We start from the raw sequence: 27,908 nt of genomic DNA on the forward strand, positions 1-27,908 counted from the left end.
CATTGTTTAAGCCATTATCATGAACAATATAAGGGTCTGAAATCGCCGGTAAGACTGATAGCAACAGAGCACCACCAAGTAACTTCATTGACTGTAAACATGTCTCATATGCTAATATGATTTCTCCACTTTGACTTTCCAAAGAATTCTGCCTAAAATCATATTAAAATGGTCAAGGTCCGAATGTGTGAATATAAAAGCAAACTTGACCTCAGTGGAAAGGTGCCCATTTTCCATAATTAAATCGACAACAAACAACCAAACTGCGTTTTCAGCGACAGATTACAAAGTTTGTGAGCTACGCAGGCGATCTGTTTTACCAAAAAGTTTGGGCAAAATCTCATTTTATCAATTTAAAAGGTCAAAACAATTGTTTTACTTACCGAAATCAAATTACCTCAGGTCGACACGGTGGGCGGAGTCAATGGGTTTGATTGACAGCCTGAACGAGATTTACTAACAAGTTTTTTTTTTTTTCAATGTTTTTGCCTAATCTATATTTGTTAAACAGACCGCCGTAAAAGGTGATCCACAGCATTGATTTATTCATGTAAAAAAAAAAAAAAGGCATGTCCTAGAGAACACAACACAGATCATTTTAATTGAGACCAAAGTTTTGCAGGATGTTTTGATGCTGACTGCGACCACAAGAGACCAACACAAGATGAGCAAGATCCAGGGTCTCAAAACCAATTCATGGAGGGCCGCAGCTCTGCACCGTTTTGCTCCATCCCCAATCTAACACAGCTAATGCAAACAATCAAAAGTGTTCACAGTTTTGAATTATTTGGATCAGCTGTGATTTAGTTTGGGCTGGAGCAAGAGTTTTGTTTATTTATTTATTTATTTTTTACTTATGATTTGCTGTCTTTTCCTTCTGCTTTTCCCTTGTACTTGGATTTGTGGGCCAAAGTGGCTGCAGGAGGTCGTCCAGCTCTTTACTCCTCTTTCTTTTGGCATCCGGAATAGACAAAGCAGGTGCCTGCTAGGCTATGTTGTCACTATCCTTGTTGCTGTCTCTGTCGTCGGTGGAGCTTTCATCGTTGGTGCTGACGGTTGCCTCTGTCGCTAACCCTTGCCCTTAAGTTTCTCCATTTGCCTGCCCTGGTCTGTGATGGTGGATTTTCAGAGGTCCTGGATTTGACTACCTTGGCCAGGAAGTCCTCCTGCTTCTCAGGGGGTTCTTTGAGTGTCCTTTTAATTTCTTGATGAGCTTCGTTTTGTTGGTGTCGTTTGGGTCATGCGAAACACAGAAAAGGTGAGAATTATCATCAAGTTGCTTCGTTTTCTAATGTCAAAGTCATTTTATTTTTTCTCTCTCTACATTGCAGTGTTAATTTTTCTGTTTCCTACTTTTTGCTTGCAGAATCCTGCCACCTGATTCCAATCTGTGCAGCTAATTTCCTTAGATGTATAGACCTGAGGGGCTTGTGGCTTTATTGGATTTTTTATTTTGGACCCCCATATCCGGACATACTTTTATTTTACATTATTAAGTTGCATATTTTCTTAATAACAAAATAAACCAATGCTCGCCTCATGGCAATCAGAAAGATGACTAAGGAATGTGTTTGTCTCATAATTCTTGGCATGCTTGATGCTAGGATCAAAGGGTGTGTGTGTGCACGTCACTTAAAACTAAATACTAGCGTATTACCTATAAACTGGTACAGTGCCCATTGGTCAGTCATTTCACTAAATTACGGTAAAAGAGCGATTTAACCTACTCCGTTACACATTGATAATTTCTGTTCTTTGTTTTGATAAACTTACTCTTAATATTGTATTTTTGATCTTTATATTCCTAGATCATTTGAAGTACTTTATCTAGAAGATACTCCTATTAATCTTAAAAAGGAAAATAAATATCTATTTAAGATATTTTTGGCATCAAGTAAAAAAGCTATAACCCGGAAATGGTATAAAGAAGAGCCACTAACTAGATGAATGGTTCGAAATTATAGCAGAAGTTAAGGAAATGGAAAAATGACATGCACTTGGATTACAATTAGAAACCTTTGAAAAGAAATGGAGTAAATTGCTGACTTTCTCCTCAACAACAATATAATTATAACTGAACATTTACATAATTCTATAGGTTATGTATCATTGTGAAAATAAGTTTGTTATATAAATATATATATAACAAACAAGAGATGCAAGTAAAGCTTAAAATAATATCATTGATGGTTAAGTGCACCATTTCCCAAAAACTATCAATTCTTGAACACTGCCAGAATATATGCACATGATGTGCCTCTTTTACTCAGCAGTTTCTCCAACAAGGATGAATAGTCCCGGATTGTAATGATTTAATTTTGGGTGTAATTTAAAAAATAAAAATAAAAAATAAAAAAATAAAATCGAATTAAGTCTTTCCAACAAAACTCGCGCCACATTCTTGAGCTTGTTGAGGTGTGTGGGACAGCACATATTTTAACCCATTGGTCTTAATTTAGTATAATGCCTACTTCATTTTCCAATTTTAATCTTATATAGTCTGTTGAGATTCCTCTAGAATTACTTATTGCTCTATATAATTTAGAAATTTTTTAGTCATACTTTTCTTGTATGTCTGTACAAAAATCTGAACAAGCTGGTTGTTCAAGTCCTCATCCTGTATTTATTTTATTTAATAGTCCAGCAACTGTAAAGATCTAAATACATCTTGCTTTTGAAGACCAAACTTATCTTTTAAAGTTTGGAAGCATTCCATTCTGCCATCTTTTATAATTGTACAAAATGAAGAGATTCCTAAATATACCCATCGTTTAAATCTATTATCCATAGTTACAGGATTGAAATCAGAGTCATGCGCCACCCAATTCAAGATTTTAATTTGTTTTTCCAAATGAAGTTCCTTCACCACTGTATACTAAGTTTTCAGAGTAAACTCTGTTAGTGGGTTAAGATACTGGATCTTCATCTGGAAATTAGTTTATTTATTTTTTTACCTATTAAAGCTTGAATTGGTATTTCCTGAATTTTGCTCTCTATTTCCTTCCATCTTGTTTCTACTTCAAGATCACACCACCATGCCGATGGTCTTAATTGTGCTGCATAATAATAATAATAATAATAATAATAATATTAATAATCTTTGAAATTATAATAATTTTGCCCTGTAATGTCAGACAGGGCAGAACAAGACTTCGCACAGGACTTCTTTTGTTTTTATTTGGCGGATCGCACCAGTTCTTGTGCATTACCCCCCACCTGCCTGTAACCTGATTCAGAGACTCTACTGTTCCCATTATAATCCCTTCCCCTAACCTAGTGAGAGACTTCGTATCCGCCAGCGCCGTGTCTCCAGTTCCTCTGACTTCTGCTCAGTCCTCCCACTATGTCAGGTTCAGAAAATAACTCCCTCCCTCCCTACCTTAAACTTTATAAATTTGCATTAAAGTAATTCTAATAATGAAATATTATTAATCAGTCCTGTGTCTTTTAAAAATCTAAACAATGCAGTGTACTTAATATGCCTTCCAACCTCAGGATTTAATAAAAATTTCAATGTAAACTCATAATCTCTTTCTTGACTTCTTCCCATAACTCTCTTCTTTCTTCATTATACCGCTCACAATGCATGATCACATGTTCAACAGATTCATTTTTCCCCACACTCATAGACCTGTTCTGTGCTTTGCCATTACCTGCAATGTACTGTTAGGTCCAGTATGCCCAATTCTTAGTCTGGATAAAATAGTATCCTCTTTCCTTTTGAGTGCCTCCCTTTACCTACTTTTAGCTGAATATTGTAAATTTGTCTTCTATTCTTTAGCTTCCCAATGGAGCTGCCATTTCCCCATTATTTGTTTCTTTATTTTTGCTTTAACTTCAATTCTACTGTAATTCACTTCCATTCCTATATTCTCTTCCATAGTAGCTTGCTTTGCCATTTTATCTGTTTCTTCGTTTCCTTGTAATCCCACATGAGCTGGCACCCAGATGAACACTACCTTTACTCTCTCCTTCTAATTTATACAACTCATGTAATATTTCAATTACTAAATCTTGCCTACAGTCTGAGTGTTTTGCTTCAATGCTTAAAAGAGCAGAACTGCAATCTGAGCAGACTAAAACTCTTAATTCCCACATCTTTCACCCATTGTAAAAGCTAAACTTATTGCCAACATTTCCCCTGTATACACTGCTAATTTGTGTGAAATCCTTTTTTTTTTTTTTTTTACTATAGCTGGTCATTATCTGGATTTTTTGATGCATCTGAATAAACATGTACTATGTCTCTGTATTCTTCCATTAAATATTTCCTTACATACATTTCCTCCAATTCTCCCATTCCCTCTTTTTGTCTATTTTCTAACATTTTTAAATCCACTACTGGTTAAGGGAGAACCCAGAGAAGTACAGCAGGTATAATCAGTCTGGGAGATATACTTTACTGTTTAATGTTCACTTCCTCTACTAAATGTTCCACTATCCACCCAAAACTGTTGCATTCACTTTTTTCATACTCGCAGCATTTCTGTAAAACCTTAGTTGTAGGGTGAGACTCCTCCTGCCCCATTAGATTAACCCAATAAACTGCCGTTTACCGTTTCCTCCTTAAACTAAGAGGCATTTCTCCTACTTCAACTTGAAGTGCTGACACAGGTGATGTTAGGATCGCCCCACAACAAATCCTTAATGCCTGAGCCTGTATTCTTTCTAACTTCTCTAGAGGAGTCTTTGCTGCCGAACTGTACACTACACAGCCGTAATCCAACACTGATCTAATCAGTGTAATATATATATAGTTTTTAAAGCCAATCTGTCTGCCCCCCAGACCATTTTTTCCACTGAAAACTTGAAACCCATTTAAAATGGAACACTCTTCAACATTATTTAATGCCTCTTGCATTTTCCTCATAATATAATCTATATTTCTTCCCCTAAACCACAAAGCTCCATCATCCGCAAACAAAGACCTACTTATCCCCCCCTATCTACTTTCTCAAATACATCATTAATCATTACAATGAAAAGCAACGGGCTTATGATACTCCCTTAAGGAGTACCATTCCCTGTCAATTGTTTTGGTGTTATAAATTCTCCTACTTTTACTTTTAATTGATCTCTTGCAGAAAAAAAAAAAAAAAAAATCTTTAACCCAATTAAACATTCTCCCTTATACTCCCATTTTATCCAGTTTATTAACAGTCCATCACACCATACCATATCATAGACCTTTTCAATATCAAAAAATACTGCTCCCACTGATTCTTTATTTATTAATTTCTTTTCTTATATCTGTCTCTAAACATACTACTGGATCCATAGTCCCTCTTCCCCCCAAAGCCACTCTGATTTGGTGATAATTTCTTACCCTTTTCCAAATGATACATTAATCTGTCAGTTTTTTCCATTATTTTACCTAAATGAGACGAAGTGCTATTGGTCTGTAGCTGTTTGGATTACTATAATCTTTTCCTGGTTTCTTAATTGGTATTATTAAAGCTTCTTTCCAACTCTTTGGCAAAATTTCTTCTCTCCATACCTTATTGCAAACATCTAACATAATATTCAAAGCCTTGTCACTTAAATGTTTAATCATAGTGTAACTTAATCTAAATCAGGGGAAGATTCTTTTACTCTGTTTATACTCTTTTCAGTTCTGCCATTTCCAACGGAACATCCAAAACACTGCCTGTTTCTTCTTTCCGTTGCTTTATCATAGGATTACTTGATAACACCTCCTCCCTGATCCTTACTCTATCCTCACACAAATTTTTAGAGGGGTTTACTTTGGTAAATGCTTCTCTTAGCATCATAGCCTTTTCTCTGTCATTCACCACCATCCCGTTTCCTTCTTTGAGCACAGGAATTTCCACATCTTTTCTATTTCCTCTCATTTTTTAAATCATATTCCATCTTTCCTCTTCTGGTGTACTTTATATTTCGTTACAAAATTCCCTCCAGTACTCTTTTTTTTGTTTGCCTTAATACTCGCCTAACTTTTGCTTGAACAGTTTTATATTCTATTAAACTTTGAAAGTTATGTGAATTTGTCATTTTTTAAAAATGCCTTTTTCGTTTTATGACTTCTCTGCATTTCTCATTCCACCAAGGCACTATATTTCTCTCCCTTCCCCCTTTACTCTTTGGAATAAATTGTTCTGCTGCCACCAAAATAACTGCTACTATTCTGTTGTTTATTTCATCATTGTCAGATATCTCCATTTTATCCAGTGTTTTTAACCCTTCTCCACTAACTGACATAAATTCTTCCCAGTTTGCTTTTACATAAATCCATCTCCCACCAATTTCTGCACAGGACTGAGTGTGTGAGCTGCTTTTATGAGTGAGCGTGGTTCATCAGTGTGATGTGCTGCAGGTGTGTGTGGCAATCAGTGTTTGTGCATGACGTCATGGTTAGAAGTCCGGTGAAGGTGACCTCTGCTGGCCAGCGAGGGGAATGACTGGGACAGAATCAGTGACTATATAGGTCAGCTGCATCTTGTGTTAACCATACTCCTAAGTATTTAAGGGAGTTTAGTTTCCAATTCATATTTAATTTATGTTGAAGTTTATTGTTTGGGTTGTGGCCAGTTTTTTGTATATTTAATTTGTACCCAGAGAGTTCTCCAAACCTTTTAAGAACAAGAAGCAGACTAGAAAGTGATTCATCTGGATTGGAGAGATATAGTAGCACATCATCCGCATATAGAGCAATTTTATGGTCTACCTTATTAATGTTAATCCCCCCAATTGATTTTTCTTCTCTAATTGCCTGGGCTAGAGGTTCAGTGTACATGGCAAACATCAGGGGAGAGTGGGGACAACCCTGCATAGTTCCTTTTTCTAGTTTTATCTTTTTTGAAAGACAACCATTTATATTTATCCTAGCCTCTGGGTTTGAATATAAACATTGAAAGCTTCTAACTGTTTTTTCTGTAAATCCAAATCTATATAAAACATTAAATAAAGATTCACAATTTACACAGTCAAAAGCTTTCCCTGCATCTAGGCTGACTAAAATTGCTTTAATGTGATCTTTTTTAATTTGTCGTATTGCATGAACTATGTCTATCAAATCAGGTAAAAATGTTTCAGGTCTCTTGGCCAAAATAAAGGCAAATAATTCATAGTCTACATTTAAAACAGACACAGGTCTAAATGAACTACAAAGAGTTTTATCCATCCCCTCTTTAGGTATGACTGAGATAATTGCTTCCCTCCAAGAAGGGGGATTTTCTGCCTCTTTAAGTGTCCAATTAAATGATGATATAAGAAGAGGTGAGATCTCTTTTTTAAATGTTTTGAACCATTCAGAAGGTAGACCATCATTGCCGGGTGTTTTATTATTTTTAAGATTATTTATAGCTTTATCTAATTCCTCCTGTATAATTTCTTTTGTTAGGAGACTATTTTGTTCTCGTCCAATACAGGGAAGATTAAGAGAATCCAAAAAAAGCTTTAATTGATGTATTATTTACCTGTGTCTGTTGTGAGTATAAAGATTTATAATAGGTTTCAAATGCCTCTTTAATTTTATCCAGACTATACAATATTTTTCCTGAGTAGGGGTCCTTTATCTTATGAATTGAAACCTTTTGTTGTTGTTTTTTAAGTTTCCATGCTAGCCTTTTTGTTGCTTTTGGTCCCGTTTCATAAAAGGGTTGCCTTAAGAATTTAATTTTTTCTCTGTGTCCTCTCTATACATCTCATCTATTTTATTTTTTATATTTTTGATCTGTTTCAAAATCTGGGTATCTTTAGTTGCATAATGTTCTGTTAATTGCTTTAATTCATCTTCAAGATTCCTAAATCGAAGTTCTTTTATCTTCTTAAGGGTTGCTGTAATAGAAATGATCTTGCCTCGTAATACACCTTTAGCTGCATCCCATAAGATTAAAGGACTTACTTCCCCATTATCATTATTCTCTACGTATAATTCAATTTCTGATTTAATTTGGGCCACTACTTCTGTTTTCCCTTGTATACTTGTATTTAGCCTCCATATTTTATCAGCTTTTCTGTCATTCAAACTTAAAGTGAGGTACAATGTTGCATGATCTGATACATCGGCTGCTTTCAGTTCACATTCTTTTACCCTGTGTCTGTCCCTGCTAAACATAAAAAAATAATCAATCCTACTGTAAACTGCATGGGGTGAAGAATAATAGGAGTATTCTCGTTTTGAGGGGTGAAGATCTCTCTAAACATCTAATACTCCAAGATCTTTTAATGAATTCTTAAAACTTCTTAATTGAGCCGTTTTAATTCTTTTATTATTGGAAGTGTCCTTTTGTTGGTTAAGAACTATATTGAAATCACCTCCACATATTGTTATTGCCTTAGTCTCCATAGCCAAAAGGTTGATGATTGTATTGAACAGTGTTTTACTGCCAGGGGGTGTTTACTAAAGTGATTAACTGTTCATTTAGTTTTCCCTGAAGCAAAATATATCTGCCTTCTTCATCTGATATCTCTTTTAGCAATTCAAAATTAAGAGAATTATGTATTGATATTGAAACTGCCCTTTTATTATTTTTCCTAAAAGAACTATAGAAAGTTTGTGTATATCCAAAAATTTTTTTAAAGGTTATCATGTTCAGATGGGGAAAGGTGTTTCGATGTTTTTTTTTTTTTTTTTTTTTAACGTTTCATTTTGGCTATAACCTTACTCCTCTTAATTGGATTATTTAACCCATTTACATTTAAAGATGCAATTTTAACATATCTCTGCATGGTAATTTCAGAAAGTTAAGTTGGCAACCTTTTGAACTAACAAAAATGATAATAAAACTAAACAAAGATCCAAGAACATTGGCTTTCAAAGTTGTGGGCCACGTTTGACCCAGCAAAACCCAGCTCCAGTCCTGGGGAGAGGGATTTATTCCTGCCTCTTGCAGGTGTCCTTCATTTAGATGAGAAAAATTCTTTTTTAACATACCAATCTAATCACTTGTCCCTGTTCTTTTTTTCTTTTTAACTCAGATTATTAACTTAAGTAAATATTATTTTAAACAAAATGATTTCTATAGCCCCTCGAGGATTCCAACCGACTAGGAATCATGAGGATTGTTCAAAAACAAAATGAAACATATTCAATCCAGAACAACGTAGTTTTTACTTTTTAAATGACTCTCTCGAGAAGAACACAAATTCAAACAAATTGTAGAATGGTTAGAGTTCAAGTATTTCAGCCGAAGTCAGTTCGCACTCATAAAGTAGTTTGAAATAGCGTTATTTGTAAGTTGTGTATCGTAACAGTGCCTCCGCATACCTCTTTAACGTTAACAGTCAGCGGTGTTTCTCAACAGTTAATCTTCATTCGGTGTTTGTCTCTGAAAGCTCTTCAATCTTTCCCGAACACGATCAGGAACGATCCGTCCAGCTCTTAGCCACTGGATACGGCGTGTCAGTCTTTCTTATCATCCACACCAGGGGTCTTCGGATACCTGCTGCGTCATCGTCAGATCCACCGTGTATCCTCTCTTATTCAAGTCTTTCGTAGCTTCAGCCACGCTTTCGTAAAGTTGTGGTCCTGTCTCCCAGTGTATTCGCATTTTGGCTGGGTAGGGCGTCTGAAATCGGATTTTGTTCTCCTTGAGGACTTTTTTCACTTCTTTATATTCCTGCAGTTTTGCATTAATCTCCATGGGGAAATCGTGCGCAAAGAAAATTGGCTTGCTGTCGTGTTGCGTTTCTTTTGCCCAGGCAGCTTGCAAGATCTTATCTTTAGTGCTGTACTGCAGGAAATTGAATATAATCGATCTTGAAGTATTATTATTTTGAGGTCTAGGACCGAGAGATCTGTGTGCTCTCTGTACCTGCAGGTCTAAATCGGAGTCCAGTAAGAGCTCACTTTTTAGCAAATACGTGATGAAATTATTCACGGACGTCACTTCTGCTCCTTCTTTAATACCGTATATTCGGATATTATTTCGTCGTGATCGGCCCTCGAGATCTGTGACCTTATTCTGCATCATTTTTTGCTCTTTCAAGGTGTGCAGTAAGGCGTCTTTTAGTTCAAGGTTTGCCGACTCGAGTTCAGTTTATTCGCTCCTCTGCTTCATTCAGTCTTGTGCCATGTGACTGAATATCTTCGGTGATGCCTTCTAGCTTCTGGTTTATGTCGCTTTTCAGCTTGTCCACTTCTGTTTTCATATCCTTTTTGAACTCTTCTTTGAATTGGCTGAATTATTTTCTTAAATCCGTCTTCAGTTCGGAGATATAGGCCTTCAGTTCGGAGATAAAAAGTTTTGGCGCCATGTTCTTTCTCAGGTAGGCCTAACTTGTCATTATCATTCCTCTTCTCCTTTTCCTCCTCGCTTAATTTTGGCTTAAATTCCCCTTTTTAGGTTTTGCCCTGTTCATTTTAAAGTCGTCTAGCGCAAAGCTCACTTGAATTGGTAAAAGTATGAGGGCTTTTTGAACACATTGACCAGGAGAGTATGTTCTATGCTGACATCTTACCGCTCACCCAACCGGAAGTCCTGGACTATGGCATTTATGTATGCGTTTGCAGCTATTTTCAGAAAAGGTGACATTAAATTTTGCAACAACATCCTTCAAAACGCTGAGAGGGTTCGAGTAAAAGAACTTCCAAAGAAGCACCAGGCTCCCTCAAACGCCAGAGCATACAAGCGACGAGGATGGGATTCGAACCCACGCGTGCAGAGCACAATGGATTAGCAGTCCATCACCTTAACCACTCGGCTACCTTGTCACATATTTTTCCCCTTCTCTGGTGGAGGCTGGACTGTGGCACATATTTGTATATGTATGTTTTTGCAACTATTTTTCGGTAAGATGACTTTCAGTTTTTCAATATGAACGACGAAGCATATGAACAACAAGAATGGGATTCAATGGACTTGGCCACCTCGTCATGTATGTACTCACTTTCCTGATTGGGGCTGGACTATGGCATTTCTGTATGTATTTGCAGCTATTTTCAGTAAAGATAACTTTAAATTTTGCAACAACATCCTTCAAAACGATAAGAGGGTGCGAGTAAAACATCTGTCATGAAAGCACCGACCTCTTTCAAACGCCAGAACATATGAGCGACAAAGATGGAATTCAAACCCACGCGTGCAGAGCACAATGGATTAGCAGTCCATCGCCACTCGGCCAACTTGTCATGTATAAATCCACTTTCCTGATGGTGGCTGGACTATGGCATTTATGTATGTGTTTGCAGCTATTTTCAGTAAAGATGACATTAAATTTTGCAATAATATCCTTCAAAACACCTTCCACAGAAGCACCAGGCTCTCTCAAATGGCAGAGTATACGAGCGACGAGGATGGGATTCGAACCCACGCGTGCAGAGCACAATGGATTAGCAGTCCATCACCTTAACCACTCGGCCACCTCGTCACATATTTTCCTTTCTTGTCTGGTGGAGGCCGGACTATGGCACACATTTGTAAATGTATGTTTCTGCAACTATTTTCGGTAAGATGACTTTCAGTTTTGCCATATGAACGACAGAGCAAATGAACGACAAAAATGGGATTCAATAGATTCAGCCACCTCGTCATGTATGTACTCACTTTCCTGATGGGGGCTGGACTACGGCATTTCTGTATGTATTTGCAGCTATTTTCAGTAAAGGCGACTTTAAATTTTGCAACAACATCCTTCAAAACGATAAGAGGGTGCGAGTAAAACATCTGTCACAAAAGCACCCACCTCTTTCAAACGCCAGAACATATGAGCGACAAAGATAGAATTCAAACCCACGCGTGCATAGCACAATGGATTAGCAGTCCATCGCCACTCGGCCAACTTGTCATGTATAAAGCCATTTTCCTGATGGGGGCTGGACTATGGCATTTATGTATGTGTTTGCAGCTATTTTCAGTAAAGATGACAATAAATTTTGCAATAATATCATTCAAAACACCTTCCACGGAAGCACCAGGCTCTCTCAAACACCAGAGTATACGAGCGACGAGGATGGGATTCGAATCCACGCGTGCAGAGCACAAAGGATTAGCAGTCCATCGCCTTAACCACTCGGTCACCTCATCACGTATTTTCCACCTTCTCTGGTGGAGGCAGGACTGTGGCACATATTTTTATATGTATGTTTCTGCAACTATTTTTCGGTAAGAACACTTTCAGTTTTGCCATATGAACGACGGAGCATATGAACAGCAAGAATGGGATTCAATGGACTCGGCCACCCCGTCATGTATGTACTCACTTTCCTGATGGGGGCTGGACTATGGCATTTCTGTATGTATTTGCAGCTATTTTCAGTAAAGATGACTTTAAATTTTGCAACAACATCCATCAAAACGATAAGAGGGTGCGAGTAAAACACCTGTCACGAAAGCACCGGCCTCTTTCAAACGCCAGAGCATTTGAGCGGCAAAGATGGCAAATGCCACCTGACCCAGCTGAGGCTCGAACCAGCGTTTTTCTTGCTGTAAGGAGATTGTGCTACCCACTGTGGCATAGCGTCACCGACATTGAAATGAAATGTTAGATTTTATATTGTTGAAAAAGAAATCAATATTAAAAAATGTCTATATTAAATGTGAAATATATTTATTTGTTTACATGTAGTCAGTGAAACACTTTTCATTGTTTATTAAACTCATCTGGTCATCGTCTGTTTCTTTTAAAGTCTTTAAATTTAATATTAAGCCTTGAAGGGCAGATACTTAATTTAATTCATAGGGCATATAATTCAATAAATATGATTCAATAATTCATGTAAAGCATAAAATGTCATAAATATTAACATATTAATTACATAAAACTAACATCAGCACTGGAAAAAAATATATATTTAGCCCAGCTTTGTAAGCTCAATTTGAACAAGAAAAATATTCATCCTAAAACATGAAATAAATGTTATAGAAACCAAAATTTTACTTTCTCAAGTATCAACATATTGTTACAACACCAACTTATATTTTTTTATTGTATTTCTTGAAAAGTAAAGCTTCAATGAATGATCTGGCATACAGAACCTCATAATTCCAAGCAGAAAATGACTTTTCAGAATGTGAAGGTTCTATCTGCATTTACTGTGTTTTATTTACTCCAATTTGTAAGTGCAAAGTAAATTTGTCATGACAGAGACACTAAAAGTTCTCTAAATGCAATTGATCAATGTATGAAAGAGAAATGCTACACACATATTGTTTGATATATGGAATGCAAAAACTTTTAAGCTCAATATCTCAAAATCATCCACAACGCAGATAGAACCTTATAATTCTAAGGTGACGATTTGCCAAACCTATTTTACACAATCTCATTTCGCTTAATAAACAGTTTTGTCTTAAAATGTAATCAAAATTCTCTAAAACTGGACTTTTCCACCAAGCTCTCAAATTTTGCCATATTTCCTTCTTTTAGATATTGGGATATAATCTTTTTTTAGTCTTTAGATAAGCAAGAACAGTGGCGTTGCGAGGGGGTTTTTGGGGGCTTAAGCCCCTGATGTATTGTCAAAAGCCCCTGATCTTTTGCAGTATGTTTCACTTAAATAAAATATAAGTATATATAATATATAAGTATATAATAGTGTATTACACTTAATTTTTTATTAAGTTATTAATAAAAATATTAATTTTTTTAATTAAGTACTGAAAATTACCGCGTACATCACACTCATTCCACCTAACGCAGTGTTTGTTTCGGGTCAGCTGTTCAGCAGTACCTGTATCTACCGGCAGGTGGGAGTGGCACTGTTATCACATGATGTTTAAAAAAAATTCCATCACTGCACTTCATTTATTCATTATTTTGAAGAGCTGAAGTTGATGAGGTAATAATACAACTCTTTCGCAAAACTGAATAGTTCTAACTACTAATAAAGCTTAACATTTATTTCCACAGTATAAAATGTGTGTAGTTTTGGTGAAATAAAATAACTTTAATTGATAAAATGTGCTTCATATCAATGCATACATGCAAATTAGTCAGAAAAACGTAAATTGTTCTAGCTTTCTAGATATAATATATATATCGAGACATATTTATCTAGATATGATATAGCCAGTCACATCTGTTTCTGAAATAGTTAAATCACAGTGAGCTCATGCATATAGCATATTGTATAGCTACATTCTACTTTAACATGTTATGTCAGTTAGCAGGGGATTATAAATCGACTTTTTTATGAAAATACCTGAGATGGCTGGAGGAAGACATACAGTTGAAGTCTGATAGCCCCAGTTGAATTATTAACCCCCTGTTTATTTTTTTCCCTAATTTCTGTTTAACGGAGAGCAGATTTTTTCAACACATTTCTAAGCATAATAGTTTTAATAGCTCATCTCTAATAACTAATTTATTTTATTTTTGCCATGAAGACAGTAAATAATATATGCCTAGACATTTTTCAAGACACTTCTATACAGCTTAAAGTGACATTTAAAGGCTTTAAAGGCAGGTTCGGGTAATTAGGCAAGTTATTGTATAACGATGGTTTGTTAACTAATAAGAATTTCTTCAAAAGAAAAAAATATTATCAGACATACAGTGGAAATTTCCTTGCTCTGTTCAACATCATTTGGGAAATATTTAAAAAATAAAATAAAATTCAAAAGGGAATAATAATTCTGACTTCAACTGTATAAACATTTATTATCGCAGTCGTGTTAATGATTAGTTAAAGCCTTTTTATGTTTATTCAGATCTTATGTTCATTCAACTACAGCAATAGCTTGATGCCTTCATCCATATTAAGGATTTCCTGGACTGTTTTACTACTTTTGTGAGGCATATCTGGAATTTCTGCTCAATGAATGAATGAAACAGGCATTACTAAAGTTCAACAATGCCCACATCACCTTATTTTGAGGAAAACTGAAAAAAAAATCTCCCTCAAAAGAAATTTGAAGTAAATACATTTCTAGCATATAGATCTTTATTTTCATTTTTTGTACTATTTTTGATAAAATTGTTATTATGTCAAAAATAGTAGCCTATTGAATATCAATATTTTGCGAGGTATTGAATTTAGAAATTCCAGTATCTTGACAACACTACACCTCAGTTAATCACTGAACATGTTTGTAGCTTTGTATCACATTGAATAACACCTCACACTATAAAATAAATCATATTTTCAGATTTGAAGACATGCAGAAAATTACATTTTCAAAAAACTAACAAAAAATGAGAAGTGGGATAATTAATTAATGTTTTTTTTTTTTCCTTTTTGGTGTTACAAGTCACAAAGCTTTAAAATTTATTGTTGAAAGTCAACTCAAAAGCCCTATTTATTATTAAACCATTTATAAATCTAATATAAAAGTAGATTACCTTGAAAGTGGTGGTATTTTAGCAGGGTGAATTAGAACGTTTTTTTAATTGTTTTTTTTTTTTTTGTGGGGTTGGGGGGTCTTTAGGGCTAAGCCCCTTATCCCTTTCGACCCTAGCAACGCCCGAGCAAGAATAAAACATTTTCAGTATACCATCTTTGAAAGCATATTGATTTTCTTTAAAGTTAATCAACCTTCCTTCATCGCTGTGCATTTCAAATTTATTTTCTATAATTTCTTTCCATTCTTTTGGTGTTGTTAAATTGATTTTCAAAACTCTTGAAGTTTTGTTTTCATAGTTTTCTATTTTTGCATCTTTTATTACTTTCGCCTGTACATAACCAGGTATCACTTCATATAAAATATCTTTAATTTGCTTTATTCCTGCATTAAACCATTTCTTATTAAAAAATAGTGTTTATTCCTTCTTTAATGTATTCATTTAAAAACAGCGGTTGCTTTAAAATCTCTTCCTTACTAAATGAACAATCAATATGCTTTCTAAAATCTCCCCATGCTTTGATAACTTCTTCATAGAATTCTGGAAATTTATTCATCATATTCTCTTTGGGCTTCATCCATAATATTTATTCTTGTATTTCTCCACATTTATTTAAAAATATCTCATCACATCTTTCCACATGTTTTTCTTCTTTCCAATATTTATTTACAGTTTTTATTCTTATGTTTTTCATTCTGATCAGTGGATCAATTAAACCTAAGCCTCCTTCTTCTACTTTACCAATTATGGTGTCATAAGCTATTTTGGAAGGTTTTCCTTTCCATGAGAAATCTAATACAATAGCTTTTATCTTTTTATACACACTCATTGGCAAACTCACTGTACCTAAAACACCACATTTTTGATAAAAATAAGGAATTTAAAACTAAAACTTTCTCCTTTAAAAACAAACCTTTTTCCAGAAATGTAATCTTTGTTTCCACTCCTTTTAAAATTTACTACCATACTAAATTCCTTGTTTTATTTTCATTTTTACCAACTCTTATACCTAAAATTTCCATATCAATTTTCTCCTCTGTAAATGAGATTTTTTTCTGGTAAAACATTTGTTTTTCCCATTCTCATGTATTTACTTTTTTCCTTATTAATTTTTGCTCCTGTTCCTTTACAATATCTGTTTAAAATTTCCTCTGCTTCTTCAATCATTTTAATATCTTTTACTATTAAAGTGGTATCATCAGCATACTGAAATATTTTTTGTTCTAAGTCTGTTCCTTTTATACATAATCCTCGTATTTGTTTTTCATTATCAATTGCTAATCCCAATGTTTCAGATACAAGTGTGTATAGTAGTGCTGACATTGGACATCCTTGTCTTATCGATCTTGTTATTTTAAAATCTTTAGTTAATAAACCATTTACTTTTATACAGCTTGGTTGCTAAGGTGTTGCTATGCGGTTGCAAAGGAGTTAGAATGTTTTATTGGAAAAATTAAAGAAATGATAAATGAAATGGGGATTGAAAATTAGGTCATTGATGAGGAATGGGAAACATTATTTTTATCTGGTTGTAAAACAGAAGGTTGTAAGATTACAGTCCAGTGTTTTGGTCGAAGGAATTCTGCGTGTATGCCTTTTCGGACGCTTCTGGAAAGAGTTATTTTATTTCATTAAAATTTGTTGACCAATTTTATATCTGACTTGATGCGTATTTTAATCTGACTCCAATTTAAATCTTATAAATTCATCATTTACGTTTTTAGCTGATCATGTTGTTGGTTGTGATTTTAATTTAGAATTTGATATTTTCTGGGATCCGATATTCTAAATTGTACGTTCATTAGGGACCAACGTCGCTCAGAGTTCCATGCCCCGGGTTTGCGCTTCTTCTCACGGACAATATGTCGACACTCTAAAAATAGTAAGAGGATGCAGGATTAACTAATATTTAGATAGGCTGGTTGCATAACGCTCACCTAGTCCTAAAAGAACACATCTTTAGCCAAGCCCTTGCAACTTGCTGCTATCAGTTGTTAAATGACTAAAAGGTCTACATGTTATCGGCACACTATGGCTACGTATAATCAAATGCGCCTATTAATCAATTTAATTTATGCCGTACTATAAGGGTAACGAAGACTCCTCGTAATCTACTGGATACAATGAATTCACAAAACTCCAGAATTAATCAAAAAGGGTTAACATTTATTTTGCCAGGCAGGTAAAACAACACTTAGAATAAATCAAAAATTGAATACCAAACACAACTGATTAACATAACATATAAACGCAGATAAATGCAAATACAAAGTTATAAAATAATTTCATAAAGTCAGCATACCTAGCAAAAGAAGAGAAACACAGAGGCTGTGTGGGAAGTCTGGCAACAGAAACCCCAAGTGTTTTGCCAAGATTCTTTAAATACCCATTAACATCTGTGAAACACTCATGAATATTTAGCACCCAAATATCTGACTCTGTATTTAGAGTTAATTAACTTAAAAGGGTTACCCAATGTTTTGGGGTGAAATGAAGTTTAAAGACAGTTCACCAGTTTACCAGTCACACCTGAATGATTATAATTAAAAAACAACATCAATAAGGGAGATGGATGCGGGTAAAAGGAATGTTCTGATTGTGTTCTCCTGTCCCCTCTTCCAGATTCCAGAGTTTTTATGGTTTTATTGCAAGGGATAGTTGTTTGAGTAAAATCCAGTCTTACAAGGTAAAAACACAAGGTTCATAAACTTCATTTTAACAGTTGCAAGAAATGTGATATGGAATAGAAGGAATATTGTTAAAGAAAATAATAGCAAAATATCTGTGTGTAAATCATTTCAAAGAAAAATGTCTAAACTGCATAATGCTCTTTTCTATTATTGTAACATGAATAACAAAATTGATGTATTTGAAAAAGACTTTTCAAGTGGGAATACATATGTTCAAATGGCTTTATATAATGTACATGTATTATTACCTGAATGTAATTGTTTAAAATTTTTGATATAAAATAAATAAATAAAAAATAAAAAAGGCGATGGACTAGAAGTCCATTGGGGTCTCCATGCGCAGGCTGTGCAAATGGCACGTCCTGAATGTTTACGTTTTCTAAAGTGTGGAAGACTAGGGATTCGATATGAGCAACAGGACCTTTGATGCAGCATGCTGTGTAGATAAGCATTGATCAAGTCACGCTTCTAAGGCATGGAAGGAATCTTTTCAATTGTTAAGACTCCATTCATTGCCACAACAACAGAAAGACCTTCTGCAGTTATCATTGATCTATTTAATGTCTCCTACATGACATGGAGTCCAAACTATTGTGTTGTACTGATGTCTACACCTACAACAACCATAAACCTTACCTCACAGTAAACTGTTGTGTTTTAGTAACATCTACACCAACCATAAGCCTAAACCCCACCTCACGGTAAACTTTTGTGTCGCAAAGGTCTGCGCCGACCACAACCCTATACATTGCCATGGAGCCCGGATAGCTCAGTTGGAAGAGCATCAGACTTTTAATCTGAGGGTCAAGGGTTCAAGGGTCGTTCGGGCATGTAAGACTACTTTTGTGGAGCCACTGCTTATGCTGTTGAGCTATCGCTTGCTCAAAGTTTCATCTGGATGCAAAACACATGTACTAGGCATGAGGACATGGGTGTACAGGCAGTCTTGTAGTTGTGGCTGAGTGGTTAAGGTGATGGACTTGAAATCCATTGGGATCTCCCCGCGCAGGTTCGAATCCTGCTGACTATATCCAGGCAGTGTGCAGGACTTACTTTATGACCTTCCATGATTGTTTAAAACTCCATTAATTCTTAGGAAAAGGGTTGTGCTGGAAAGGAAAAACAACAAAATTAAAACGGCAGCGCATGCTAACTGACTGCTCTGGGGGCCTTTAATTTTTTAAAGACATATGACAGAGAGTGAAGGACCTTCATCTGGATGCACAATACTTGTACTAGCCATGAGGCCATGGCAGTACATGTAGTCATGGCCAAGTGGTTAAGGCGATGGACTAGAAATCCGTTGGTGTCTTGCCGCGCAGGTTTGGATCCTGCCAACTACACCCAGGCAGTGTGCAGGATTTGGTTTGTGACCTTTAATAAAACAGCAGCGCATGCTAGCTAACTGCCCTGGGGGCCCTCCATTTTCAAAGATATTTGACAGAGAGTGAAGGTCCAGTGGCTGTCCCATAGCTTGCCGTGATTGTATAGTGGTTAGTACTCTGTGTTGTGGCCGCAGCAACTCTGGTTGGAATCTGTGTCACGGCAGGTTTTTCAATGGCATTGGCGTTGCACTCTGTTGCCATTTATAATCTCCAGCCTCCTTTTAGTGCAGGGTGTGCTAATGGCTAAGGCAGTACAGTCAGTCTTGTAGTTGTGGCTAAGTGGTTAAGGCGAATTCAGGTCACTGCAGGATTCCTTACGGTGACATTGACATCACGCCTCCCTCTTGCCACCTGTTTTGTACAGCTCATTTTTTAGTGCATGCTGCAACTCTGACACGTCACAAGTAAATCTAAGCTAATGCCCCAATGATCCCAGTTAACTCAGTCGGTAGAGCATCAGACTTTTCATCTGACATTCAAGGGTTCAAGTCAAAGATGCTGTGCCCTGATATGTTGCTGACTTGCTGCCAGCTCAGGTTAAAGAGGCCCATCTCATCTCAATCATTGTACAGTTGTCTCACTTTCAGCAACAGCTTGCTGCTTTTGACCAGTTGACAGAACTCACATTTTAACATTAGAAATGGCTTTTGACCAGTAAGTAGATTTAGTCTGTATGCCTTATGTAGCAAGCTTCTAAAACTCAGATTAGCTTATATCATTTTATCAGTGGAGTTAGTTACGTTTGTGGAAGTCAAATCTTTAAAAATCTAGAGTCTTCTAGAACTTAGTACTTCTAGATTTAAAAAACTTCTAGATTTAAAAGGCTAGAAAATCCCTGAAGAGGACAGATGTTTGTGAAAGGAGAGCAGTTTGTACACTAATTGTGTTGTTAATTGACTTGTAAATCCTAACTGGTGGTATAATCTTGGTTTAAGAAATAATTGAGACAATTTTATTCTTCTCTCATAATGAATGTCATATATTTTAAATACATTTTTAAATAATATGGTTAGTAACAGTATTATATTCATATGAAATTAAGTTTTGTCTTAAAACTAATCAAAATATCAGGCAGACTTTGCTGTGTTTGTGTGCTAATTCCTTTGTGTGTGTGTGTGTGTGTGTGTGTGTGTGTGTGTGTGTGTGTGTGTGTGTGTGTTTTGACTCTGAAACTCGCGCGTGCCCAAATAGACACTCCCACACCATCCCACTTTTCTTCCTCCGACACTCCCCCCTAAACAGAGCTGGACACGCCCACTTTTCTGACTTTTTCCAAAGTAGAGGTGTGAAAACACCCTGCTGAAACGAGGGGGTTTCATGGCCCTTTAAGGTCCGATGAGTTGCTGAAACTCTTCCCACACCGAAGCTGCGGTCACACTAGAGTTTGAGCATGTGAAATTCTGTGGTTCCGTTTCTCTCCAGTGTGGATCCTCAAGTGTAGATTACGGGATGATAATTGGCTGAAACTCTTCCCACACTGAGTGCATGTGTATGGTTTCTCTCCAGTGTGGATCCTCATGTGTTGATTAAGGTGTGATGAGCAGTAAAAACTCTTCCCACACTGAGTGCACGTAAATGATTTCTCTCCAGTGTGGATCCTCATGTGTTGATTAAGCTGTGATGAGCAGTTAAAACTTTTCCCACACTGAGTGCATGTGAATGGTTTCTCGCCTGTGTGGATCCTCATGTGGTGATTAAGGTGTGAGGAGTAGCTGAAACTCTTCCCACACTGAGTGCATATGAATGGTTTCTCTCCAGTGTGGATCCTCATGTGGTTATAAAGGTGTGATGATTGGCTGAAACTCTTCCCACATTGAGTGCATGTGAATGGTTTCTCTCCAGTGTGCATCCTCATGTGCTGATTAAAGGATGATGATAGGCTGAAACTCTTCCCACACTGAGTGCATGTAAATGGTTTCTCTCCAGTGTGGATTCTCATGTGGCGATTAAGGGAAGATGACAGACTGAAACTCTTCCCACACTGAGTGCATGTGAATGGTTTCTCTCCAGTGTGGATTCTCATGTGTTGATTAAGGGATGATAATAGGCTAAAACTCTTCCGACACTGAGTGCATGTGAATGGTTTCTCTCCAGTGTGGATCCTCATGTGTAGATTAATGTTTGATGATTGGTTGAAACTCTTCCCACACTGAAGGCATGTGAATGGTTTCTCTCCAGTGTGGATCCTGATGTGAATCTTAAGACTGCTTTTGCTTGCAAAACTCTTCCCACACTGAGTGCAGGTAAAACGATTCTTGTCTCTTCTTTTCAAAAAACCATCAGTCTGTAAATTAGTTTTTTCCTCAATTTTAACATGATGTTCCTCCTCTTTACTCCTCTCATTCTCTTCAATTAGGTCTGAAATCAATAAATTAAACATTAGTTTTCATTAGGTCTTAAAAACTCTCATCAAAAGCTGAAAAGTGAAAAGACACTGGAAACATTGGCTACACACACTGTATTTCTGATGCACATTAAATGTAAAATAAATCAGATCATATTTTGTTCGGTCCATTAACGTGTACACATTTAAGCAGATTCAATTCAATTCATATTTATCAAGTATCTTTTACAATGTCAATTTTGTCAAAGCCGCTTAACATAAGTTATAGTAGGGATGGGCGATACCACAATTTTTAAATTCAATATGATACCGATAGTTCTTGTTAAAAATTTTACTATACCGATATCGATACCACTTATTATAAAAAATATTAATGTAATTTTTCAAAATGATGTTAATTAAAAAAACCATTACATATATATATATATATATATATATATATATATATATATATATATATATATATATATATATTAGGGATGTAACGGTATCAGAATTTCACGGTACGGTAATACCTCGGTATGAATGTCACGGTACGGTATTTATTGAATCATTTACAGGAAAAAACAAAACTTATGAAAATACTCCAAAAAAGTGCCAAAAGTGTCAATGACATACAAATTAGCCATCTATCTGTAAGCTTTGAAACAGGAACTTCAATTTTAATAACAAAAAAATATTAAACCATGTAAAAAAATTAAGTTTCAATTTAGTAGTGTTGAAAACTCATCACATTCAACATTTAATCACTCACTCACTTAGATAGAGATAGGTTTACAGGAAAATTATCATATAAATATAATCTGGTAAGAGCTGGTATCTCTGGGTATTTACAATGTCCCCTGCAACAGAAAAAAAAACCCTCTCATTTGGGACTGAGTTTTCTGGGACAGAGAGATATGACTTGGCCCAGGTTGACAGCAGTGGGTAACGTTGTGCATTGTCTTTCCCCCACTTGAGAGGACAAACCATGAGTGAGATAGAGATCTCATGTCTGCATCAATCTGATCAGTGTGCTGTGTTTCTGCAGTCCCCATGACTGATTATTATCGTATTGGGGGACGTATTCCCCAACTTGCAGGCACGTGCACACACAGGGCTCAACCTGTGCAGTGCACATGCCCTTTTTAGTCTTGGATAGAAAGTTTCCTTCCAAAATGATCAAAAGTGCCCCTGCGACGCGACATACCCCCCGTCCCCGCTTTACAGTACGCGCGCGACAGCTGATAAGAACTCGCGCGACAACACCGATATTCAGTACGCGCGCGGCAACAACACCCGCTTTAGGGTTTTCCTGCTCTTTTTGATCCCCGCTTCTAGCAGCACACTCCATTTCCGCATTACTTGATCTGTAGCGACAACAGACCGCAAGGGATTATGGCCAAGCATGGGCTGATGGGAATTGTAGTTTCCGGTACCTCCCGTTCGCTTCATTCGCCTGAGCAAATTTTCTCAGAAGACCTATAGTTTTACCGAGTCATGCGACTACGGTAATATCGAAAAAAATTAATATTGCGGTATGACGGTATTTACAATACCGTTACATCCCTAATATATATATATATATATATATATATATATATATATATATATATATATATATATATATATATATATATACTGTAGTGTGTGTTTGTGTGTAATATAAACACCCATACACATCCATATTGTATATACACACTGCATACACATACATACTGTAAATACACACTGCACAGATACACACACAGCCTTATATTTATTCTTATTCACCTAATGGTAACAAGAGACAAAGATTTACAGAGCTGATTTATTATTTTATTTTATTTTTTTAAATTTGTATTTATTTATTATTATACTATATATTTAAATACTATACTACTGTTTGCTCTGTTTACTAAGCTTATATATATATATATATATATATATATATATATATATATATATATATATATATATATATATATATATATATGTGTGTGTGTGTGTGTGTGTGTGTGTGTGTGTGTTTTAATGTTAATTTTATTAATACTTTGGCAAAACATGTGTAACATTTGTCATGCCAATAACGCAATCATTGAATGGAATTGAATTGAGAGAGAGAGAGGGAGAGGTTTACCTCCTTTAAAACTCTTCTATGTCTTTTGTCAGAGGGAGACTGAGCAGAGGAACACTGGGCATCTTGTTTTTGTTTCACTTGTTTTCTGTAAGTGTCTATAAAGGCTGCTTGTATTTTTGCTGTGTTTGAATTTCTAATAACAAATATTGCTTGTGCAACGCTTTTTAAGCTGAAGACCACCACAACACGCTGCGTTATGTCTCTGCCATCGTGTCATTCCATTATGCAAAAGTGTGTGCGACTTGCGTGTGTTGAGTACATAAGTTATCTGAAAGGCACATGATCGTTCACGTGATATTTCGCCGCAGATTGATTGGTGTAACGTCTTGTATACAAAGCGTCACTGACAAGCCTGTACACAGCGCCAAAACATTTAGTTATGCAGAAATTATTAAAATATAGTTAAAATATTGATACTTTAAAAAAATATCGATACCAAATTAAAATCTTCTGAGTATCGATATATCAATACTCGAGAATCGATGTGCACATCCCTAAGTTATAGTAAATTGAAACTGTGTCAGTCCAGTTTTCAGAGTTTCTTACATAACTGATCATAAGTCATTTTGGTCATATTGATAAGACCGATTTGAAAGCTGTAAATGGCCTAATTTTATTCATATTTATTCATAATTACAACAAAATGTTTTTCTAAAATTTGTAAAGCAGACAAGGAACACTTGTTCATTCTGTGCCTGACTGGTAAACGCATCAAAAAAAAGTTCTGGGGTAACAGCTGAACAAACAGCTGAATATTTGCCTCGCAGACATGAGACACACCTGTACAGCATCTGCATAAAGGCTGGAATGTGCACCTTTCCCTTTGTGTGCTGATGGGTCATTTTTATCCATTCTGGGGTGATTTTGAATCTTAATTTGGCCAAAACTTTCTCTGTTTCAGCAAACGGACTGTTATTTGGGGACATCTTATTTTGACATATTCTGGAAAAATGCTTTGAAATAAAAAATAAAAACTCAATACACTCTGGGCAAATTTACTCCCTTTTCGTTATATTCATGGCTGTTTTTTCTCCATTTGCCTCTATTATAACAAAATTTTTTTGATTGCAAAGCCATGACAGCATATAATCATGCATTTATGATTGTTGGTGTTTTCTGTGACGACACTCTACATTGTTTAATTGGTCTCCACCCATGAGACGGCAAAAAGGAAATGGGTGAGAGAATAATGGAAGAGGAGGAGAGTTGAAGAGGTTGACTGAACTGTTCCAGTGCAGGGAAACAAGAAGAGAAACCGGGTCGAGACACGCATTGTAAACTTAACAACTGGCTGTGAGAAACAAAAAGCAAAAGTATGTATTAAACCAACAGAGCAAAGACCGCTGTCTTATTACTGAAGTGCTCGTGACGTCGGCAAAGACTTCAGTGCAGTGTGTCCTGAACAAAATCAACTTACCAATTTATCTTGCTGGCATGGAGTCGGCTGCCTACACATCGGCCGGGTTCAATGACGCCCTCAACCTTCCCATCCACACCTCCACATTCGCTATTTCCCTTGATCCCTCCGCTCCGTGGATAAGAAGCAAAAGTTTTTGTTTTCTTTGCCCAAATTCTCATTTTGTTTCTCTTGTTAAGTTTTCTCCCCGTACTATTATTATCAGTATTATTTTTCCTCGTTTTCAAATCTGACGAATCTGCTGGCCTGAAATAATTTACATTTTTTTTCCTTTTGATGCGAATGGTGCAGTGTGAATGGCACGATACACATAAATGACGCGGTGCGAATTGAGCGTTTTGCGCGTTTCACGTGAAATGCTTGAGTTCAGAAATGTGAACTTTAGCGGACATACACACTGCATTAACCAATCAGGAGCTTGCTCTTGTGGGGGTGTGATTGTGACGTAGCGCCTATTGTTGGTGTCCCGGGGGAAATTGGCTGGGTCAATTGGCATTTCTCTGTGGAGTTTGCATGTTCTCCCTGCATTCGCGTGGGTTTCCCCCACAGTCCAAAGACATGTGGTACAGGTCAATTGGGTGGGCTAAATTGTTTGTAGTGTATGAGTGTGTATGGATGTTTCCCCAGAGATGGGTTGCGGCTGGAAGGGCATTCACTGCGTAAAACATGTGCTGGATAAGTTTGCAGTCCATTCCACTGTGGCGACCCCGGATTAATAAAGGGACTAAGCCGAAAAAAAAAAGGAATGAATGTTTTTACTTATTTTATATAGCGCCAGTGCTCAAGGACGCAACAAACAGTAGGAGAACGAGAAAAGCAATAACTTTAAGAGCGCGGTTCACTTGGGTTTTGGCGCGGTACGCTTGTAGTGTGAGTGCAAAACGCGCCAAAGCCGCGGACAAGCGTGACAAGCGTGCTTTGGACCGGTTCGAGGCAACTGTACATAGTGTGAGTACGGCCTAATAATACATAAAAAAAAAAAAATTACAAAAGACATAAGAACAAGTAACAAAAAAGAAACTCATTCCTGTCTTTCAATGAGTGCTTATGTGCATTTAGGGGAACTAGGCAGTACACTCAGGGCTGCAAGATGGATTAATTTAGTTGGTCTTTGAGAATGAAAACCAACCTGTTTGTTCCTGCAGATCTTCCTGTTTGACTGTGAATGTTTCTTCAATCTTCACATCTTCACTCTCCTCTTTAATAAACGGCATCTTTATAACAGTGTGGAGATCAGTCGCTTCAGCAGGAGTTTTTAATTTGCGTTTGGGCACTTTATTCTGTTTAAAATGAACAAAACAATAAAAATGTCCTGTTTAAAATAAATAAAACAATGAACAGAAACAAAACAACTTCTCTTCAACACTTGCTTCAACAGATTCTTTATATGAGAGTCATTAACAAAAAGAAATCAGGTAAGTCTGATCAAGAAACAATAGCCACCAATGAGCTGATTAAAACTAGTGACTCCATTTCTTATATAAAGTAATGTATACTTAGAATGAAATAACATTATGCTATTTAATAAATTAAATCTTCATTAAAAGACTCATTAAAAGACAGATTACACACATCTCTGTTAACTTATTCAAACAATAGCCCTCATTACTGTGAGTAAAATAGTACTTCGTTGTATAAAGGGTCAAATAATAATGTAAACAGCAGGTGTATGATTAAGCATAGGATGAAAACCTAAAACTTTAATCAATCGGTTTATATTTATGTAAAAGTTTTAAAACACAAACCTTTGTCTAGTTGAATCCAGCGCAAGAATGGCGCAGCTTTATGACGTCATACGTCACGCCAAAATAAAAGTCTTTTCTTTTGTTTAGCTTTTTTGCCACTCACTGTTCCAGTCATGACTTACTGCTATTTTTCTCCCTCGTTTTCTACTTCACACTTGCTCTCTCTCTCTCACACACAGACACAGATATTCAGTATTTGAAGTTAATAAAAACCTTTAATCTAACACTTTTAGGACAACTTTGAAAAACGTTTTTAGGGTCATTAACACCATAAAGTGCCTTTGAGACATCAACATTTTCAAGATTTTTAAAATGAATGTTGGTCAAGCTCCTGCACTTTTTACAAACAATCTACAAGCAGAAAAACAGGAAACAAACCTCAAACCCTTGTCAAAAAATCCTTAAGGATTCCAGTAGGATTTCTTTATAGGATTCCAATTAGAATTTCTATCATATTTTGTAACCTTTCCTAAAGGATTCCAATAGGATTTCTGTATTAGATTCCGACTGATATTCTAAAAGGAATCCTGTACAGAAATCCTATTGGAATTCCTTAGGAAAGTTTCCAAAACATGATAGAAATTCCAATAGGATTTCTGCATAGGATTCCATGTAGAATTTCTATATGTTTTTGGAACCTTAAAACCTAAAGGAATCCATTCGATTTTCTAATACAACTTAAAGGACAAGTATATAGGATTTTAATGAAATTTTTATGGAATCCTAAATGTAGACTTTTCTTTTGTATCTGTAACTGTCTTTTGAAAACTCAACTTGACACCTTAATAATTGTGCCACCTATATTAGACAACAGCATTAGTGCACAAACCTTTGATAATATTGATTGGGCAACAAAATGATGTCCTGTTGTTTCAACATTGTTCATTTTTAATTAACTTTTATTTTATATTTACAGATAAAAAATATTCACACACAAAGTTCTAAAAAAAATTACACAAAATTGTGGTGTCTTTTTGTCATTTTGC

The 27,908-nt window shown here is 36.0% G+C and overlaps 3 protein-coding genes and 3 non-coding genes across 6 annotated transcripts in view; 3 read left to right on the forward strand and 3 right to left on the reverse strand.

The window, feature by feature from the left end:
- LOC137491238 (uncharacterized) overlaps positions 1–27,908 on the forward strand; it is a 1,025,816-nt gene that overhangs the window by 510,542 nt on the left and 487,366 nt on the right. The window lies entirely within an intron of this gene.
- The window catches only part of LOC101886704 (uncharacterized), an 847,011-nt gene that overhangs the window by 510,542 nt on the left and 308,561 nt on the right, over positions 1–27,908 (forward strand). The gene's annotated exons all lie outside the window — the stretch shown is intronic.
- trnas-gcu (transfer RNA serine (anticodon GCU)) lies at positions 10,594–10,675 on the reverse strand. Its single transcript has one exon. It is a non-coding gene; the product is annotated as a tRNA-Ser (tRNA).
- Positions 11,250–11,331, reverse strand: trnas-gcu (transfer RNA serine (anticodon GCU)). Its single transcript has one exon. It is a non-coding gene; the product is annotated as a tRNA-Ser (tRNA).
- On the reverse strand, positions 17,400–26,964 carry LOC137491223 (uncharacterized). Its single transcript, XM_068220364.2, has 3 exons — positions 26,923–26,964; positions 26,307–26,457; positions 17,400–21,676 (listed from the first exon to the last, which is right to left on the reverse strand). Exons 2-3 carry the CDS (start codon positions 26,389–26,391, stop codon positions 20,691–20,693), a joined length of 1,071 nt encoding a protein of 356 aa, XP_068076465.1. The 5' UTR covers positions 26,392–26,457; positions 26,923–26,964; the 3' UTR covers positions 17,400–20,690.
- On the forward strand, positions 18,882–18,963 carry trnas-uga (transfer RNA serine (anticodon UGA)). The gene has a single exon. It is a non-coding gene; the product is annotated as a tRNA-Ser (tRNA).

This window comes from Danio rerio, chromosome 4, assembly GCF_049306965.1.
Source record: "Danio rerio strain Tuebingen ecotype United States chromosome 4, GRCz12tu, whole genome shotgun sequence".
NCBI lineage: Eukaryota > Metazoa > Chordata > Actinopteri > Cypriniformes > Danionidae > Danio > Danio rerio.

What these genes read in the sequence shown, in the direction of transcription:
- LOC137491223 (XM_068220364.2), bottom strand. Translation starts at nt 26,391, where the DNA reads ATGCCGTTTATTAAAGAGGAGAGTGAAGATGTGAAGATTGAAGAAACA. An exon ending in AGATCTGCAGGAACAAACAG is followed by an intron (nt 21,677 to 26,306) that starts GTTGGTTTTCAT and finishes TATTGATTTCAG; the next exon opens with ACCTAATTGAAGAGAATGAG.